Source organism: Thalassophryne amazonica, chromosome 16 (assembly GCF_902500255.1).
Source record: "Thalassophryne amazonica chromosome 16, fThaAma1.1, whole genome shotgun sequence".
Classification (NCBI taxonomy): Eukaryota; Metazoa; Chordata; class Actinopteri; order Batrachoidiformes; family Batrachoididae; genus Thalassophryne; species Thalassophryne amazonica.
This window is the reverse complement of record NC_047118.1, coordinates 40,708,784-40,727,449: the sequence shown is the minus strand read 5'-3', so window position 1 is coordinate 40,727,449 and position 18,666 is coordinate 40,708,784. Positions and strand designations below refer to the sequence as shown.

The 18,666-nt window shown below is 42.8% G+C and overlaps 2 protein-coding genes across 3 annotated transcripts in view; both read right to left on the bottom strand.

Annotated features, from left to right (window-relative positions):
• LOC117528631 (histone-arginine methyltransferase CARM1) overlaps nt 1–5,173 on the bottom strand; it is a 51,040-nt gene extending 45,867 nt beyond the window's left edge. For both annotated transcript variants that reach the window (XM_034191254.1, XM_034191255.1), the window contains exon 1: nt 4,903–5,173. In XM_034191254.1, the coding sequence (XP_034047145.1) occupies nt 4,903–5,137 (235 nt within the window). In that variant the 5' untranslated portion in view covers nt 5,138–5,173. The remainder of the gene's footprint in view (nt 1–4,902) is intronic.
• A 1,832-nt stretch (nt 5,174–7,005) lies between these two features.
• si:dkey-204f11.64 (uncharacterized protein LOC100537752 homolog) lies at nt 7,006–11,177 on the bottom strand. The gene is made up of 3 exons (XM_034191261.1): nt 11,030–11,177; nt 8,091–8,217; nt 7,006–7,957 (listed from the first exon to the last, which is right to left on the bottom strand). The coding sequence occupies exons 1-2, from the start codon at nt 11,117–11,119 to the stop codon at nt 8,092–8,094; spliced, it is 216 nt and encodes a 71-aa protein (XP_034047152.1). The 5' UTR covers nt 11,120–11,177; the 3' UTR covers nt 7,006–7,957; nt 8,091.
• Between the last annotated feature and the right edge of the window lie 7,489 nt (nt 11,178–18,666).

The window sequence follows — 18,666 nt, the reverse complement described above, 5'->3', positions numbered from 1 at the left end:
AGTGTGGAACTGAAAGGATTCTGATGTATGCTATCAAAAATAATCCAGAAACATTCACCACACCAGTAAAAACCCGGATTTCCTGTAATTTCCGGAAAACTTTCATCATTGCTAATTATAGAGTGGGGAAAATAAGTATTTGACCCCTGTCAGTTTTGCAGGTTTCCCCACCTACAAAGAATAGAGAGGTCTGTAATTTTTATTGTAGGTACACTTCAACTGTGAGACAGAATCTTAAAAAAAAAAAAAAAAAAAAAAAATCCAGAAAATCACATTGTATGATTTTTAAATAATTAATTTGCATTTTATTGCATAAAATAAGTATTTGACCCCCTACCAACCAGCAAGAATTCTGGCTCTCACAGACCTGTTAATTTTTCTTTATACTGCATTTACACATAACGACAAGTCACGAATGCCATGAAGTAAACATTCTTGGCCGCTGATCACGAATGTTATGATTCGGGGCAGAGGCGTCAGGTGTCCTCAGGAACTGCTGCAACCTTTTACCAGACGTTACGATTAATGGCACGTGTTGCTGGAGAATTATCAGGAACCATTACGCACGGTCAAGAATAGTGTTCCGCGCTATTGCGCGTAACAGCGCATCGTTAAGTTCTGTCACGTTGTGAACGAGGAGAATTGTCTCCACACACACACCCATATTCATCCAACCGAATTCAGATCGCTCCAGGTTTTCAGAAGAACTTTGTGACTACATGCATAGTTGGGCTCTGTGCCATGGAGTGGCGCAGAGAGGAGGAAGAGGACAGAGCCAGATATGTGGCTTCATGCGGCTCTCATCTCGCGCATTTTCCCAAACATCAGACACATGCAGCAGGTGGAACACCTGCAGGAGCACGCTGAAGAGCACTGAAATTAGACTTTTAGCCGACTTGGTGTCAGCAATCAAACTGAATGCGGTGCAGCAGGGTTTAATTGTGTGCGCGCTTCTTCCTCCGCCGGACTAAAGGAGGTGCAGAGATGTCTGGCTGCACGTGAGTCTCCTCTCACTCCTCTGATTCCTCTGGCTCAAACTCGTTCTCCCGCTCATCGGTTACAACAGCAGGTGGAACACCTGCAGGAGCGTCCTGAGGAGCTTCAGCGGGAACTGTGGAAAGACACTTGGAGCCGAGTTTAATTGTGCGCACATGACAGAAACCTGATTCGTTGTGGCGCGCAGTGAAATGTGACACCGCGTTACAAGTCGTATCAAAACTTGACAGTTTCCGTGTCACTTCGTAATAACGCGTGACAGTTTGGGCTCCAAGAACCATCACAGGAACCACTACGAACATTATCACGTTCTATTAAGGATCAATACTCATCAAGATGGATCAACACGCTCAGTTGCGACCTCTACGACATGAAACGAAATGAGAGTGGTGTGTGACATTCGTGGAAGATTTTTTGACAGGCAAAAACATGCTCCACGAATATCAAGAATATCACGCACCAACACGCACTATTAAGAAACCTAGTCAGATGCGTTAAGTCACATTAAGAATGTCAGGAATGTGTCACGAATGACAGAAAAATGACATTCGTAACACGTCTTGCTTATGTGTAAACACACCTTTATTCTGCACTCTTTAGCTGTATTAATTGCACCTGTTGAACTTGTTACCTGTATAAAAAGACACCTGTTCACACACTCAATCAATCACACTCCAACCTGTCCATCATAACCAAGACCAAAGAGCTGTCTAAGGACACCAGGGACAAAACTGTAGACCTGCACAAGGCTGGGATGGACTACAGGACAACAGGCAAGCAGCTTGGTAGAAGACAACAACTGTTATGATTATTTATTAGAAAGTGGAAGAAACAGAAGATGACTGTCAATCTCCCTCAGTCTGGGATTCCATGCAAGATCTCACTTTGTGGGGTAAGGATGATTCTGAGAAAGCTCAGAACTACACAGGAGGACCTAGACAATGACCTGAAGAGAGCTAGGACCACAGTCACAAAGATTACATTGGTAACACATGATGCTGTCATGGTTTAAAATCCTGAAGGGTAGCAAGGTCCCCCTGCTCAAGCCAGCACATGTCCAGGCCCGTTTGAAGTTCACCAGTGACTATCTGGATGATCCAGAGGAGGCATGGGAGAAGGTCATGTGGTCATACAAGACCAAAATAGAGCTTTTTGGAATCAACTCCACTTACCATGTTTCGAGGATGAGAACAACCCCAAGAAAACCATCCCAACCGTGAAGCATGGGGGTGGAAACATCATACTCTGGGGGTGCTTTTCTGCATAGGGGACAGGATGACTGCACCGTATTGAAGGGAGGATGGATGGGGTCATGTATTGCGAGATTTTGGCAACCTCCTTCCCTCAGTAAGAGCATTGAAGATGGGTCATGGCTGGGTCTTGCAGCATGACAATGACCCCAAACACACAGCCAGGGCAACTAAGGAGGGGCTCTGTAAGAAACATTTCAAGGTCCTGGAGTTGCCTGGCCAGTCTCCAGACCTGAACTCAGTAGAAAATCTTTGGAGGGAGCCGAAACTCCAAAACAGAAAGATTTGGAGAAGATGTGTATGGAGGAGTGGACCAAAACCCCTGTTGCAGTGTGTGAAAACTTGGTCAAGAACTACAGGAAACATCTGACCTCTGTAATGGCAGACAAATGTTTCTGTACCAATTGTTAAGCTCTGTTTTTCTAGGGGGTCAAATACTTATTTTATGGAATAAAATGCAAATTAATTAATAATTAATAATAATTATTTAAAAATCATACAATGTGATTTACAGGCTTTTTTTAGATTCTGTCTCTCAGAAGTGAAGTGTACCTACAATAAAAATTACAGACCTCTTCATTCTTTGTAGGTGGGAAAACCTGCAAAACTGACAGGGGGGGTCAAATACTTATTTTCCCCACTGTAAATGATTACTCTGTTCCTCAGCCCTCAGGTAAATTAGTAATAAAGAAGTAAATAGTGAATTATTTAATTAATAGACATTTAAAGAGTGGAAAATAAGACCCGGTAAAACATAAAGCATGGAGAAAATACAATACCCTCCATTTCATTGTCCATCAAGCTGTTTTACTTCAGAGCAAACATCACCCAACCATAGCTTCTATCTTTGTCAATTTGATTTATAGGTTTTACTGATTTTAAACTATTATATGTTGAACCGTGTCTCATTTTGCTCAGATTTGGGGGATTAGTCAGGCAGATCTAGCAATTTTAGTGAAATCTTTCAGATGGAGGACTTGTCTGTCTGAGTGGTTGCCATCCAGGACCACGGGACAGTTCTGGTGAGTGGGGGGATGCAGTCACCTGAGCATGCTCCCAGACTTGATTTTAGTGGGGAAGACTTTAACGTCTCATCCCTGAAGTGGAAAAAATGGACTGGACACTAAACTCGTAAGAATCAGTTTGTTTTGCTAATTTATCAATGAACCAGTTTTACACACTAGGATCACTTAAATTTCTTCTTATCTCCTATAGAGATACCTGTATGGGATGTTCCCATAACTCAAAAGATTTTGTGTGTGTGTGTGTGTGTGTGTGTGTGTGTGTGTGTGTGTGTGTGTGTGTGTGTGTGTGTGTGTGTGTGTGTGTGTGTGTGTGTGTGTGTGTGTGTGTGTGTGTGTGTGTGTGTGTGTGTGTGTGTGTGTGTGTGTGTGTGTGTGTGTGTGTGTGTGTGTGTGTGTGTGTGTGTGTGTGTGTGTGTGTGTGTGTGTGTGTGTGTGTGTGTGTGTGTGTGTGTGTGTGTGGTGTGTGTGTGTGTGTGTGTGTGTGTGTGTGTGTGTGTGTGTGTGTGTGTGTGTGTGTGTGTGTGTGTGTGTGTGTGTGTGTGTGTGTGTGTGTGTGTGTGTGTGTGTGTGTGTGTGTGTGTTGTGTGTGTGTGTGTGTGTGTGTGTGTGTGTGTGTGTGTGTGTGTGTGTGTGTGTGTGTGTGTGTGTGTGTGTGTGTGTGTGTGTGTGTGTGTGTGTGTGTGTGTGTGTGTGTGTGTGTGTGTGTGTGTGTGTGTGTGTGTGTGTGTGTGTGTGTGTGTGTGTGTGTGTGTGTGTGTGTGTGTGTGTGTGTGTGTGTGTGTGTGTGTGTGTGTGTGTGTGTGTGTGTGTGTGTGTGTGTGTGTGTGTGTGTGTGTGTGTGTGTGTGTGTGTGTGTAGTGATGCATCTCCAGCATGAGGAGCAGAGAGAAGGCCAGCAGCGTGGCGGGACATCCCGCTGATAAGAGCAGCTGCGTCTGTGCGCAGGAGGAGACCCGGCTATTGTTCCAATGAGAACAAAGATGAATGCATAAGTAATGAGAGCCGGGCTCACTACTCTATGTCAAAAACTCAACCAAGGACCAAGCTGATTAACTGCAGCCGTGGAGCTGAACAGGCTGCGGGGGGGAAACGTGAGCAAAAAAAAACGCCGCTTGAAGGTACAGCTGCGGCTCCACAGTGATGTTCTCCGCTTAGAAACAACTCATTCACCGGCTACAACGCCACACAACACAACTCTCATTCACCAAATTATCCGCCACATTTATATGTGCCAGTATAAACGTTAAAAGAAGCCCCAAAGCAAAGATGCCGAGACGCGGTGCCGCACGAAGCAAAGCTAGTGGCTTTGTTTAAGTAGCACTAGCATTAAACTCCACTTTATTTCGCAGCACTGCTTATTATTTTCACGTTTAAAGCTACGTCCTTACCGAGGTCTTCACTGCGCTTAACTTTAATTTTAAGAACGACCTCGGAGGATTAGGTGAATAAGCTCAGTTAATGCATGAAATAAAAAAAATGTGGAGTTTTTGGGGCTCCCTCGTGACAAACAGGAGGAGGCGACGTGGTGCGTGGATGTGTTAGCTTCTCGGCGGCTATTAGCCGCATTAGCACAGCATTAGCATGCCAGCGAAGACGGGCCGAGCGGCAGCTGCGCTAAAAGGTCAACTCACCATTGGAGAGATTGATGAGGGCAGCATCTTGTGTGGTTTTCACTTCTAACCGCAGCGGCTGCTGCTCTGAGTGCCGTTGTATGTCTCCATTCGCGTCTCCGATGGAGAGGAGCCGCACGCCGGGGAACACCGAGACCGCCATCTTCGATCTGGAAGTAGAGACAGATCGGCGGCGCTCACATCCGACCAGACGCTGCTCTCCGCTAAAGGCAGACCGGGGCCGGCCACACGGCATAGCGCTGCAATAGCGGCACCCTCCGGCCACAAGTGGTAGTGCGTCAACACGGCAGGTTTTTAATGGTCTATCATGAACACGTGCAACTTTTCAGTAAAGCTAAGAAAGGTTACTGGCTGTCTGAAGATTTTGCATTCCCGAAACTGAACGCCTGAACGAAGCTCTCATCTGATGTTTCCGCTAATGTCTCAGCTGTCTAGTCTCCTTATGTTTGGGTTTAATTTTTCTGAAGTTCACAAAAAAATCTGGGAATTCGAACAATATTTCCAGATCAGTGTAAACGGTTTGCACACTTCCTGATGTCATGCACAGTAGTAGAATTCTGATTTGGTCCAGCTGCATGGAACAAAAAAAATTGGTTTGTAGAAAAAAAAAATCCCCTGTACATTAAGGTGACATTCTCAAGGGGGAAAAACACTGAGAATACTGTGTACAGTTCCCACCCACTCCCCAGGCTTTGTTCAAACATGGGCAATATATTATTTTTATTATACTGTGCACTTGATTTAAAAAAATGATGAATTGGGACCAGCAGGTGGCTCTGTTATTGTGCATGCAGTCTATATATGCCAGTTAATTTTTCAATGAGTAAAGGTGCAACAAACTGGATAGCAAGTGAATAAAATAAAATAAAATAAACACTGTAGACTTTAACATAAAATGTTAATTAAACAGCTTGTACTGTCTAATTATTTACATCTCAAGTATAATTTATTCAGCATTAACAGCTGCAAATGCATCTTTTATACCTTTAAAAAAAATTCATGTACATTGCTGCTGTAATGCTAAATGGTTAAATGATATGGAGGGAGAACAGTTGGAACTTTAACTTGGAAAATATCTGAAACATCTGTAACAGAAAGTCCGAGATTTGGTGTTTACATCATTTCTGCAGCTCTTCTGCAGAGATTTGCATGAAGTCAAATATTAGCTAACTCAGAAAATTTAGTACAACACTGCGTTTGAACAAAGTGACAAAGTTCATGACAGATTCTGCAACTAGTGACCAACACATGGTCAGAATACTGCAATCTTATATCAGACCTCTTTTATAAAATGTAATAATAAATGAAAGACATGGGATTTAAATTATGTTATTCTTCAACTGACCTACTTCATATAGATAGATAGATAGATAGATAGATAGATAGATAGATAGATATGTGAATACACAGACACACGTTAGCTTTGTTTCTTGTTTGGATCAAAACTTTGATTAAAGTTTTGGGGGAGCTGCATAAGATTTCAACGTGTGAATTAGCATTCTGAAGTTTGAGAATGGCTGATGTAACATGATTTGGCTCCACAGTCTTTGGTCTTTGTGCGTTTTTTAACTTATTAGGAAAGGTGCTTCCAAAGTCCTGATGGGGGGCTCCTCTAAAGGCCCACCAAGCCATTTTGGCATATAACTGGGGAACAGCTGGAAAAATAGTAAGTGCAACAAAAATTGAACAGATGTGATTCCTGATGGGGGCAGCATGGGGGGGCTTAGTGGTTAGCATAGTTGCCTTACAGCAAGGTTGTGGGATTGCTTACCCCCAGTCCTTTGTGTGTGGAGTTTGCATGTTCTCCCTGTGGTCATGTAGGTTCCCTCCAGGTGCTCTGGCTTCCTCCCACTTCTAAAGACATAACTGACCGTAGGTGTGAGTGAGCAGGTGAATGTGTTTGTCTGTCTGTAGTATTTGGCCCTGCGATAGACTGGCGGTCTGTCCAGGGAGTACCCTGCTTCACTTCTCGCCCTATGACTGCTGGGATAGGTTCCAGCTCCCCCATGACCATTAACTGGGAAAAGCGGATATAAAAATGAAATGACTGAATGTATGATTCCCGTTGGAAAAACTTAAAAAGACAACAGTAATTCTGCAAGGCCTTCTATATTCAGGTTGGCAAAATTTATTCACACAAACACATGAACACAGATTTTGGAATGAAACATAATCAAGCACAGATTATGCAAATAGTAGTAGTAGTAGTAATAACAATAACACTGTCAATTTTGTGACAGCATTATGTTTGTTGTGTTTAAAAACTCATTTGTAGCATATTTTTCTTTTAACAGTGACGTGCAAAAAACAAGAAACATGCATGACCTGTGCTTTAATAAAATTCAACTTGGAAGGACTGCATTTCTATAGCACTTTTCCATCTATCAGATGATCAGAGTGCTTTCCAATGTTGCTTCACATTTACTTCCGCAGCCAAGATCAGTACCCATTTTTACAGATGGGTGCACTTACAGACTGCAGATTACTTGTAATTGATTGAGCAATCTGCTCTAAAAACTTTGGTTATTGGGTAATTTTTTTTAGGTTATTGCTATTTAGGGCGGGTCAAAATTAATTCAGATTATGGGGAAAAAGGTAGTAGGTTTGACGCTTTTCTCAGGGTCGGGTTTGATGGAAAATTTTTGGGGTCCACTAGATTTCTCTAATGTTCTGCTTATTTCAAGAAAAACAGTTCATGTGAAGACAACAATCAGCAGTTATATTTTTGTTTTTTAACTCAGGGGGAATAAATGAGATTTGACCAGAGATTCAGAAATAACAAGGTCAGTGGTGTGAACTTAGTTTTGTTTTTTGACTACACCAGAACCAAGACCAGATCAATGAATAATGTTGTAAAGACACAGCATAGCAACACATCCTTTCAAAAATAATTGCAACATATTTTCTTCATTTTTCTAACCTAAATTTTAAACCATGTTCTGCAGCTGCTTCAGTGACAATAACGTGTGGTCATGGCTTGTTCAATCTTCAGTGTCTGTAGGCAGTGAGGGCACATGATGCAAAACCCAGATCAGAAGATGCTCCTTCATGGTCCCTATAAAAAACAGGAAAGAAGAATTCATCTTGCGCTTTCAAGGAAAAGAGGCATCTTGATTAATATTTGAGAAGGTATAAAAACTGAGGTCAGAAAATATAAGAATATAAAATGCAAGCAAACAGATGCACACCTCAAATGAGGACGCATGACTTTGGAGGTCTGAAGGGATTATCGCTAGAGGGGACCCCTGTGAGGAGAGGATCTTTGTGGGCATTTTGCAAACAGAAGGTCTTCAGTTCTGAAGCAGCCTGAGAAACCTGAATGGCATAAAATACATTACAATGATTACATCACATGGTTGGATTAAAGAGGGATGCATGCTTTTTCCTCACTTGTAAATTTAAAAGCAGCAAAAATTAACCACTACTGCACTGTTTATAATAAAAAAAAGTCTGACCATCATGGTCATTAATTCCAGACTGTGTACACTGTAGCTGACAAAAAGACACTCCTCCATAATCACTCAAGTGCATATCAGCTGCTCCACATCCGGGATTCCAATCCCATTGCATCATTCTTATTTTCAGATCATGTTTACTATTCCAAAACAGTCACACGGGGTTGAAAACTTGAGGGTGCTGTTTTGCATTTGTAGGATTATGAAGGAGAGTCCCTTTTATTTTCTAAAAAGTAACCATTCCTTTTAAGAAAACAGGAACAACAGGTGCAGGGTTGAAATATCATACAACAGCAATCAGTAACAATTCCTGATTTTATTATCAAGGCCAATAGTATCCAACGTATTTCCTTCTGGGTGACTGTTGATTTTTTTATTATTATTATTATTATTATTATTAATAATTTTATTATTTATTTATTTTTTTGTTATTATTTAAGCTCAACTGCAAACTATGTTGCTTCAAAACATCAAGAGTGAGCAAAGAAGAAATTTTGAGATTTCGGGGGATCCAAAACCAATATTGAGTGGAACTTCAAAAATATGCTCCCATACTATTAGCATATGTCTTCAAACACTTTCTTTACCATCCAACTTTAGAATTTAAGAAAATAGTTATGACCCTTCACCGCGACCTGATCTTGGATAGGTGGTTGAAGATGAGTGAATGAGTTATGCCCCTTTCCTAAAAAACTGAAAACAAATATAAAAATATTTATCATATATTAGAAATACTGAAGTAAATTAAAACACAAAGACCATTCAGCAAACTTTTAAATAACATTATTAAAAATTATGATTATTCTGGTCTTTTCATGCCAAAACATGTCTGTTTATGCATTAAATGTTGTATTGCTGAAATAAATCTTGTTAATTTGAGTTTTGTCATTTTTCAAAATTAGACACTATCTTTTTATTTACAATTTGAGAACTGGTGTAATGCTAAAATGTCATACAAATAACATAATTTCCATATAAATAATAATTTAAAAGTGTACTCATATTTACCAAAATGAAATGTGAATAAAATGGGTTTCATGCCTACTGGCAAGTCCAAGTAGCTGGATCTCATAGTAATTTAGGTATTTTTGCATCTTATTGTCATTTTATGATTGTATCACTGCATTTTCCACAATTTCAATTTCAATTTATTTTCATTTATATAGCGCCAAATCACAACAGAGTTGCCTCAAGGCGCTTCACACAAGTAAGGTCTAACAATATTTCAAACGAGCAGTATGCCCAAATGTATTACTTATTTTTCTTTTTAGTGACTTATTTTCAGATTCTGTAGAGTATTAGCTAATTACATGCAGTGTTGCCACAGTTACTTTGAGACTTTATTAATTACTTCATTAGCAGCTTTATTTTATTGCTGACAATATAACTAATAAGGTAACTTTGTTACTCTTAAAATTGAGTAATGGGTACTCAATCTTAAAAAATAACCACGTTAGATTACTAATTACTTTATTAGTTACATTCAGCTGCTGCTGACAAGCTGCTAATGAAGTAACTGTATAAAGTAACTCTTCACAGTTCTGTGGCAAAACTGAATGTTTTGTTGTTGTTACTGATTTACTATCAAGCAAATTAATATATCAAATGCATGTGTTGTGTGCATCAAATATTTAATTTCAAGGACAGACCAGCAAATCCTGTGGTATTTTAGCAGAAAACAAAAAAATGTTTACACAAACTTGTTTAAACGTGGAATCATTGTCATGGTGAGAGATATATAATGCAAAAATATGAGAGATGAAGTGTTTTTACGTGTTGTATAAAAAAAGAGAAGTTATAAGTTTAATTTGTAGAAATGTACATTTATGCAACATCCAGATACCAACAACTTTCTACTTAGGTGATTAAAAAAAGAGACAGAAGCCTGAAACTACTCTGACTGGTGTTCTAAAATAAGTATCCATCCAACAATCCCACCAGTCACACAGCGGCATAATAAACAAAGCTGTCCCTGTGCTGCAGGAGCAGCATGTGTGTCCACATTTGACTGCACACCAGGAAATGACATTAACCCTCTGCAGCCTGAACACATTCATACGCTTCTGATTTAGATGTAAATAACACGATTTTATCATGTAGTTAGGGGCAAGCACATAATATTTTCATTTAAGTTACTGATTACAGGAGGAAAATAAACATTTATTTATTTATTGAAAACTGCAATATGCGCCTTGCTATTTGCAGAAAGCTTTCAAAAGAAAATACAACATAAACAATAAAAACACAAATATCAAGGCCATAATGCATTTTGTTTTTCTTGTTTTGAAATGCAAAACACCGGCTAAGATGATTTGCATCGTGAAACTTTAGCTAGCTGAACTGTACAAGAGTTTGATTTACCATGGCAACGCTTTGGGGTACACGATTGGTTTTGTTTTGTTTCTCCAACAATCTCAGAAGTATCGAATTATCACACGGTTTCCAAAAAGGGGGCAAATAAGATGTTTAATAAATGTAAAAGTTTAAGTAGAGCTAACAAGTGAAGAATTTTGGGGGAAACATATCCCTGAAACGGAACCATTTATTTTTCGGAGCAGATTATTTAGCAGCACGCGCCACACACTGCAGCTGCGATTCCCAGCGGCCGTCACGCGCGCAGCAGAAAGTTTCTTTAAAAAAACACCAAAAACATTGAAGTTTTATGTTCTTACTTTGATCCTGCGCACACTGGCTTCCAGTCGAAGCTGTTTCACTGTCTTCTGGGCGATAGCTAAACTGCTGTTAGCGCTGCTGTTTGACATGACTGAGCCCAAAAAATTGACCAGCAAAGTGACAGCAAGTCACACCACGTGACCAAGAACAGACAGACTCCGCCCATTCAAAAGTTAAAAGACCACTCACCGCTATCGAGAGTGGGAGGGGCTTTTTCCAGCAAACGTTTAACTGCTTTAAAAAGTTACAGTTAAACACAAAACAGACAGTACGTATATTAATGTGTGACTAAAAGTGCACATTTTGCATATAAAGTGCACATCATTTGTTACAGAGTAATACAGGATATACAAAACACACAAATAGGATTGGATTGCAACCCCAAATCAAAAAGTTGGGATGGCATGGAAAATGCAAACATAAATAAATAAACAACTGGAGTGATTCTTAATTCACTTTTGACATTTATTTTAATGCAAACAATATTAACCCAAGATATATATTTTTTTCATTTCACATGTTAATATACATCCATTCCTGCTTGTATGGCATGCAACACATTCCAAATAAAGTTGGGTTGCTCAAGCATTTACCACTTTGTAATGCTGCTGTTCCTTTCTTAAGAGTTAGAAGACATTATTGGCCTTGAAGATAAATGCGATGAAGCTTTTCAGGTGTTACTGTGCCAAATTTTTCCTGCAATCATTTTAAGGTGTGCAACAGTACAAGCTCTTCATTGTTACTTTTTTTTTTTCAAAATTCACACATTCTCTATTGAGGACAGGTCAGGATTACAAGCAGGTCAGTCCAGTACACATATCCTCTACTTCTGCAGCCATGCCTATGTAATATGTGTAAAATGTGGTTTGGAATTGGCTTGTTGAAAAAATTATGGACGTGACATCCCTGGAAGGTGTCGTCAAATGTTGTTCTAAAATCTAAATGCACTTTTCTGCATTAATGCTGCCATCACAGAAATATAAGTTACCTTTGTCAAGAGCACTGACACAACCCCATACCATGGCAGACCCTGGCTTTTGAAGTTATTCCAGATAAGTCTGGATGGTCCTTTTTGTCTTTGGTTTGGAGCACACTGCCTCCATTTCTTCCAAAAAAAATAGCTAGAATACTGATTAGTCGGACCACAATACACATTTCCACTGTGTAATGGTCCAAACCAGATGTCACAGAGCCCAAAGAAGTCAACACAGCTTCTGGACAAGGTTAACATAACACTTATTTTTGCACAATACACGTGAAGAATGATATTATGTGAAAGAATAGTGGAAGCTAGCCTTGGAAAAGAGATGAAGATCAGTGAGCAGCAGCATGTGCCATACTGAGAAACAGCACTACAAATGCAGTTTGCTATAACAGTGTTGATGGAGAAGTATAGAGAAGACCAGAAGGAGTTGCAGTGTGTGTTTGTGGATGGAGAGAAATATTATGACAAGGTGCCAAGAGAAGAGTTGTGTATGGAGTTGTGGAACCTCCACAAGGTTCTGTGCTAGGACCAATTTTATTTACTTTATACATGCTTCCCTTAGGCAGTATTATTAGACGGTATTGCTTAAATTTTCATTGTTACGCAGATGATATCCAGCTTTATCTATCCATGAAGCCAGAGGACACACACCAATTAGCTAAACTGCAGGATTGTCTTACAGACATAAAGACATGGATGACCTCTAATTTCCTGCTTTTAAACTCAGATAAAACTGAAGTTATTGTACTTGGCCCCACAAATCTTAGAAACATGGTGTCTAACCAGATCCTTACTCTAGATGGCATTACCCTGACCTCTAGTAATACTGTGAGAAATCTTGGAGTCATTTTTGATCAGGATATGTCATTCAAAGCGCATATTAAACAAATATGTAGGACTGCTTTTTTGCATTTACGCAATATCTCTAAAATCAGAAAGGTCTTGTCTCAGAGTGATGCTGAAAAACTAATTCATGCATTTATTTCCTCTAGGCTGGACTATTGTAATTCATTATTATCAGGTTGTCCTAAAAGTTCCCTAAAAAGCCTTCAGTTAATTCAAAATGCTGCAGCTAGAGTACTGACGGGGACTAGAAGGAGAGAGCATATCTCACCCATATTGGCCTCTCTCATTGGCTCCTGTTAATTCTAGAATAGAATTTAAAATTCTTCTTCTTACTTATAAGGTTTTGAATAATCAGGTCCCATCTTATCTTAGGGACCTCGTAGTACCATATCACCCCAATAGAGCGCTTCGCTCTCAGACTGCAGGCTTACTTGTAGTTCCTAGGGTTTGTAAGAGTAGAATGGGAGGCAGAGCCTTCAGCTTTCAGGCTCCTCTCCTGTGGAACCAGCTCCCAATTCAGATCAGGAAGACAGACACCCTCTCTACTTTTAAGATTAGGCTTAAAACTTTCCTTTTTGCTAAAGCTTATAGTTAGGGCTGGATCAGGTGACCCTGAACCATCCCTTAGTTATGCTGCTATAGACGTAGACTGCTGGGGGGTTCCCATGATGCACTGTTTCTTTCTCTTTTTGCTCTGTATGCACCACTCTGCATTTAATCATTAGTGATCGATCTCTGCTCCCCTCCACAGCATGTCTTTTTCTTGGTTCTCTCCCTCAGCCCCAACCAGTCCCAGCAGAAGACTGCCCCTCCCTGAGCCTGGTTCTGCTGGAGGTTTCTTCCTGTTAAAAGGGAGTTTTTCTTTCCCACTGTAGCCAAGTGCTCGCTCACAGGGGGTCGTTTTGACCGTTGGGGTTTTACATAATTATTGTATGGCCTTGCCTTACAATATAAAGCGCCTTGGGGCAACTGTTTGTTGTGATTTGGCGCTATATAAAAAAAATTGATTGATTGGAGAAGTCTGGAGTGTGATGCAGGATAAGACAGCTTGACAGAGGTGAGATGTGCAGTAGGAATGATAGACAATTCAATGTTGAAGTGGGATTACATCAAGGATCAGCTCTAAGCCCTTTCATGTTTGCAATGGTGATGGACAGATTGACGGGTGAGATAAGTCATGAGTCTCCATAGACTATGATGTTGGCAGATGATATTGTGATCTGTAGTGAGAGGGAGCAAGTTGAGACAAGCCTGTAGATGTGGAGATACACTCTGGAGAGAAGGTGAATGAAAGTCAGTAGGTGCAAGCCTGAGTACATGTGTGTGTGTGTGAGCGAGAGGGAGCCCGGCGGTGGAATAGTGTGGTTACAAGGAGTAGAAGTAGTGAAGGTAGATGAGTTTAAATACTTGGGGTCAATTAACCAAAGTAATGGAGATTGTGGTAGAGAGGTGAAGAAGAGAGTGCAGGCAGGGTGGAGTGGGTGGAGAAAGGTGGCAAGAGTGATTTGTGACAAAAGGATATCTTCATGTTATGTGTCGGACGCAGCTCGGAGAACCGACCAGCGTTTGAAGGACCCAGTATGAAATAAGCAGAGCACGGTACAAAGGCTAACTGAATTTAATACATAACAGTGAAATATAATAACAAGGTGCGGCCTGGCGTGGTGCGCTCCCAGCAGCGCTAACGGTCCGGAGCCAGAAGCTGTTTCGGATCCAAGGACCCCGCCGACACCCCCCAGGTGGCCGCAACAACCGAGTCTGTGAAAGAAGGAACCATTATGTGAGTCCACACTCTACACACAGAGAGAATACTTAAAGGTGTACAAACAGCAAACACTTCCTGGCTTGATTACTGATCAGCTTCCCAACCTGCAGGCATGGAACCTCCCGTTCACAAAACTCCACTGCAGTGGAAGCTGATACATGACTAACAAACAGCTCAATACAATAAGGTGTGAGGGACACCACATTTACTGACTGTATAACTGTTAGTCACAAAATCTAACGTACCTCAGGAAGTGTGCTGACGAGCGTGAGACCTCACCCCCTCCTCTTTCACAGACTGTGCATCAAACCTGGACGTTCTCAGCATCCGCTGCTGATGAGATGGCTCCCGAGACGACGATCTCACCCGTCTGGTCACCAGGTCGAGTCTCTGGCAAATACACACTGTGCACTCCAGTCTTAAATGCCAACATGTTCCAATCCATCCAGATGCACCACAGCTGTGAGTCCTGACGAGTCGCAGGTGATCAGGGTGAGGTCCTGACAGCCTCAGCAACACAGCCACTCAGTCCCAAATGCACGCCACCTGGGAGGAAACCAAAAGACAAACAAACCGGCAGCCAGGCCCCCCCAGCCATATAACAGTACCCCACCTTCACGGGAAGCCTCCCGGCGACCACACACACACCTGGCCCAGGAGAAACACCCCCCTCCAGGGACCATGGCTGGAAACCGCGTCTGCGTTCATCCTCCAACAGACTGGTTGAACTGGCTGCATCTTTGCCCTTGTTTCTGACAGTCTTAGCACAGGTGTGGCCAGGAGTTCCTACACCTGTGCGGTCAGCCTTTAACCAAACATGTGTGATTAGTCGTTAAACAAAACAACCAAAACACCCCCCCCTCCCCAGGGGACCGTCCCATCAAACCCCAGGGAAGGGGAGAAAGGAAAAACAACCCAACCCTACAAACAAAAATACTAAAACACACCCCCCCCCCCCCCACCCCCCCCAGAGGACCGTTCCATCAAACCCTAGGGAAGGGGAGAAAAGAAAAACCCAAATTTGAGCTCAAACAAAAATGCCAAAATACCCCCCCTCCTCCCCCCCAAACGACACGTAGGGACCAACACCCCCCAGAGGGCCACCCGCCAGCTCCAGGAGTAATAACCACGGCCGAGGTCCCTCTGGGATCCAACGTCACCCACGGGGACTACCAGCGCCTCCCAGAGGACCACTCGTCAACCCCAGGAGACGCCTCCCCTCATGACTAATGGACCCAGCCCCGGCCGTCCACGGCTAGATGGACCCAACGCCCTTTCCCCCCCAAAGGACACCACAGTCAAACCCTGAGGGCGGAAAAACAAGAAATACCCCAAACCCCCCCCCTCCCCTCCCGGGTGCAGAGGCCACCTGGGAAACGCCCAGCACAACCTAACTGCACCCTCCAGCAATGCCGACACTACGGCACACCCGGCTGGAGTCAGAGGAGAAGAGAGGGCATAACAAAAAACAAAAAGAACAAACAACCAAGTACCAACCCCATCACCCCCCCAGGGGACCGTTCCATCCAACCCTGGGGACGTGAAACAAAAGAAAAAACAAACAGACCAACACACAGTTGTTTGGGTCCCTTTTTTTTTTTTTTTTTTTTGCAAAGGCTACAGGGTCACACCCCCAGACAAATAGTGGACAACAAAAAAAAGCCCACACAAAAACCAACTCAAAAAACACCCACACAAAATGAACTAACACAAAACAAATCAGTGAGTTATACCGTCAAGCTCAACCAAATGGAACACACCTGTTCCTACTCAAGAGCTTGACGGTAACGTGATTCAGTCACCACAAGGGGGAGCCAGAGTGCTAAAAACAAAAAAAAAAACCCTTTGGCGACAGAAAAAACAAACGAGCTGCTCTTATGTGCGCAGCTTAGTGCAACACACAACCAAAATGTGCTCAACTAAATAACGCCGGAGCTGATACAACAGACGCAGTAGTTACCTTTGTCCGGGGAAACGGGGCTACGACTGTAACACAGGAAGCCCAGCGACCCGTGCTAACAGAGCTCCGCCGTGCGCGTGAACCCATTACAAACGCACTCTTGCAGCTCCCGTTTAAACCTCTTATCCGGTCGGAGCGTGACGCGAAGCCGTCGCCAGTCACACTCCACCACGACCCACGGATAAGGCACAACACAGGAACACGGCTGCAAGAGAGCACAAATCAGTATCCAGTAATGGGTTCTCAAACACGCACCTTCCGGGCGGAGAGCCCCGCAACTGATCCGGATAACCACTGAACGTCTGCTGCCCGCCTTCCCGGCGCGTTACCGTCTCTGCTACCGCTGGGTCCGTGATGTTTGGCCAGAGACTACTGTTATGTGTCGGACGCAGCTCGGAGAACCGACCAGCGTTTGAAGGACCCAGTATGAAATAAGCAGAGCACGGTACAAAGGCTAACTGAATTTAATACATAACAGTGAAAATATATAACAAAAAGGTGCGGCCTGGCGTGGTGCGCTCCCAGCAGCGCTAACGGTCCGGAGCCAGAAGCTGTTTCGGATCCAAGGACCCCGCCGACACCCCCCAGGTGGCCGCAACAACCGAGTCTGTGAAAGAAGGAACCATTATGTGAGTCCACACTCTACACACAGAACACTTAAAGGTGTACAAACAGCAAACACTTCCTGGCTTGATTACTGATCAGCTTCCCAACCTGCAGGCATGGAACATCCAGTTCACAAAACTCCACTGCAGTGGAAGCTGATACATGACTAACAAACAGCTCAATACAATAAGGTGTGAGGGACACCACATTTACTGACTGTATAACTGTTAGTCACAAAATCTAACGTACCTCAGGAAGTGTGCTGACGAGCGTGAGACCTCACCCCCTCCTCTTTCACAGACTGTGCATCAAACCTGGACGTTCTCAGCATCCGCTGCTGATGAGATGGCTCCCGAGACGACAATCTCACCCGTCTGGTCACAAGGTCGAGTCTCTGGCAAATACACACTGTGCACTCCAGTCTTAAATGCCAACATGTTCCAATCCATCCAGATGCACCACAGCTGTGAGTCCTGACGAGTCGCAGGTGATCAGGGTGAGGTCCTGACAGCCTCAGCAACACAGCCACTCAGTCCCAAATGCACGCCACCTGGGGAGGAAACCAAAAGACAAAACAAACCGGCAGCCAGGCCCCCCCAGCCATATAACACTTCAAGAGTGAAAGAGAAAGTTTACACGACAGTATAAAGACCAGCTATGTTGTATGGTACAGAGATGGAGGTGGCAGAGCTGAAGATGCTATGATTCTCCTTGGGAGTGATGAGGATGGACAGGATTAGGAATGAGCATGTCAGAGGGACAACACAGGTAGGACAGTTTGGAGACAAAGTCAGTGAGGCAAGACTGAGATGGTTTGGGCATGTGCAGATGTAGCAGCTGCACTCTGCATTGTGTTGTTTTGACTCTGCCCATTCGATCCCCTCAGGATGTGGATTCACAATCCCTAGCATGGGAGGCAGACTCTCTAACCAGAAGGCTAAAACCCAGGGCTCTGGCCTTGTGACCAGTGAATCCTTTTTGAGCTGTTGGGGAGTGAGGTTTTGCCAACTACATATGCGCAGCAACTCCTGCTGGCCTCCAGGGTATATAGGGAGAAAGATGCAGAGGATGGAGAAGAGGGAGGCCAAAGGAGGACATGCATGTGTTTGATGTGACAGAGGAAGATGCAGAATGGAAACTGATGATCTGGTGTGGAGAAAGAATAAGTAGTTATTAGGTTTTAGATTTTTTTTTTTAATTATTGTTAAATGGTGTTGCGCTTCTTAGCTCGTCACCTCTTCCTTCAGAGGATGCTGCTCTTTGCGCCTCAGTAGTCATCTTCATAATAAACCACACAGTTCTCTGACAAGTGATTTATTATAAATGAGCACACAGTCTCAGTATCATCGCTTGCTACACAGTTTGCAGTGAGAAGTCTAATCCCTCTTCCCACCTGTTGATTAAATGCTCCTGTAAGAACATCATGTGAGAACAGGGGCGTAACAGGAAATACATAAAAGGCTTGGCAGGAGAT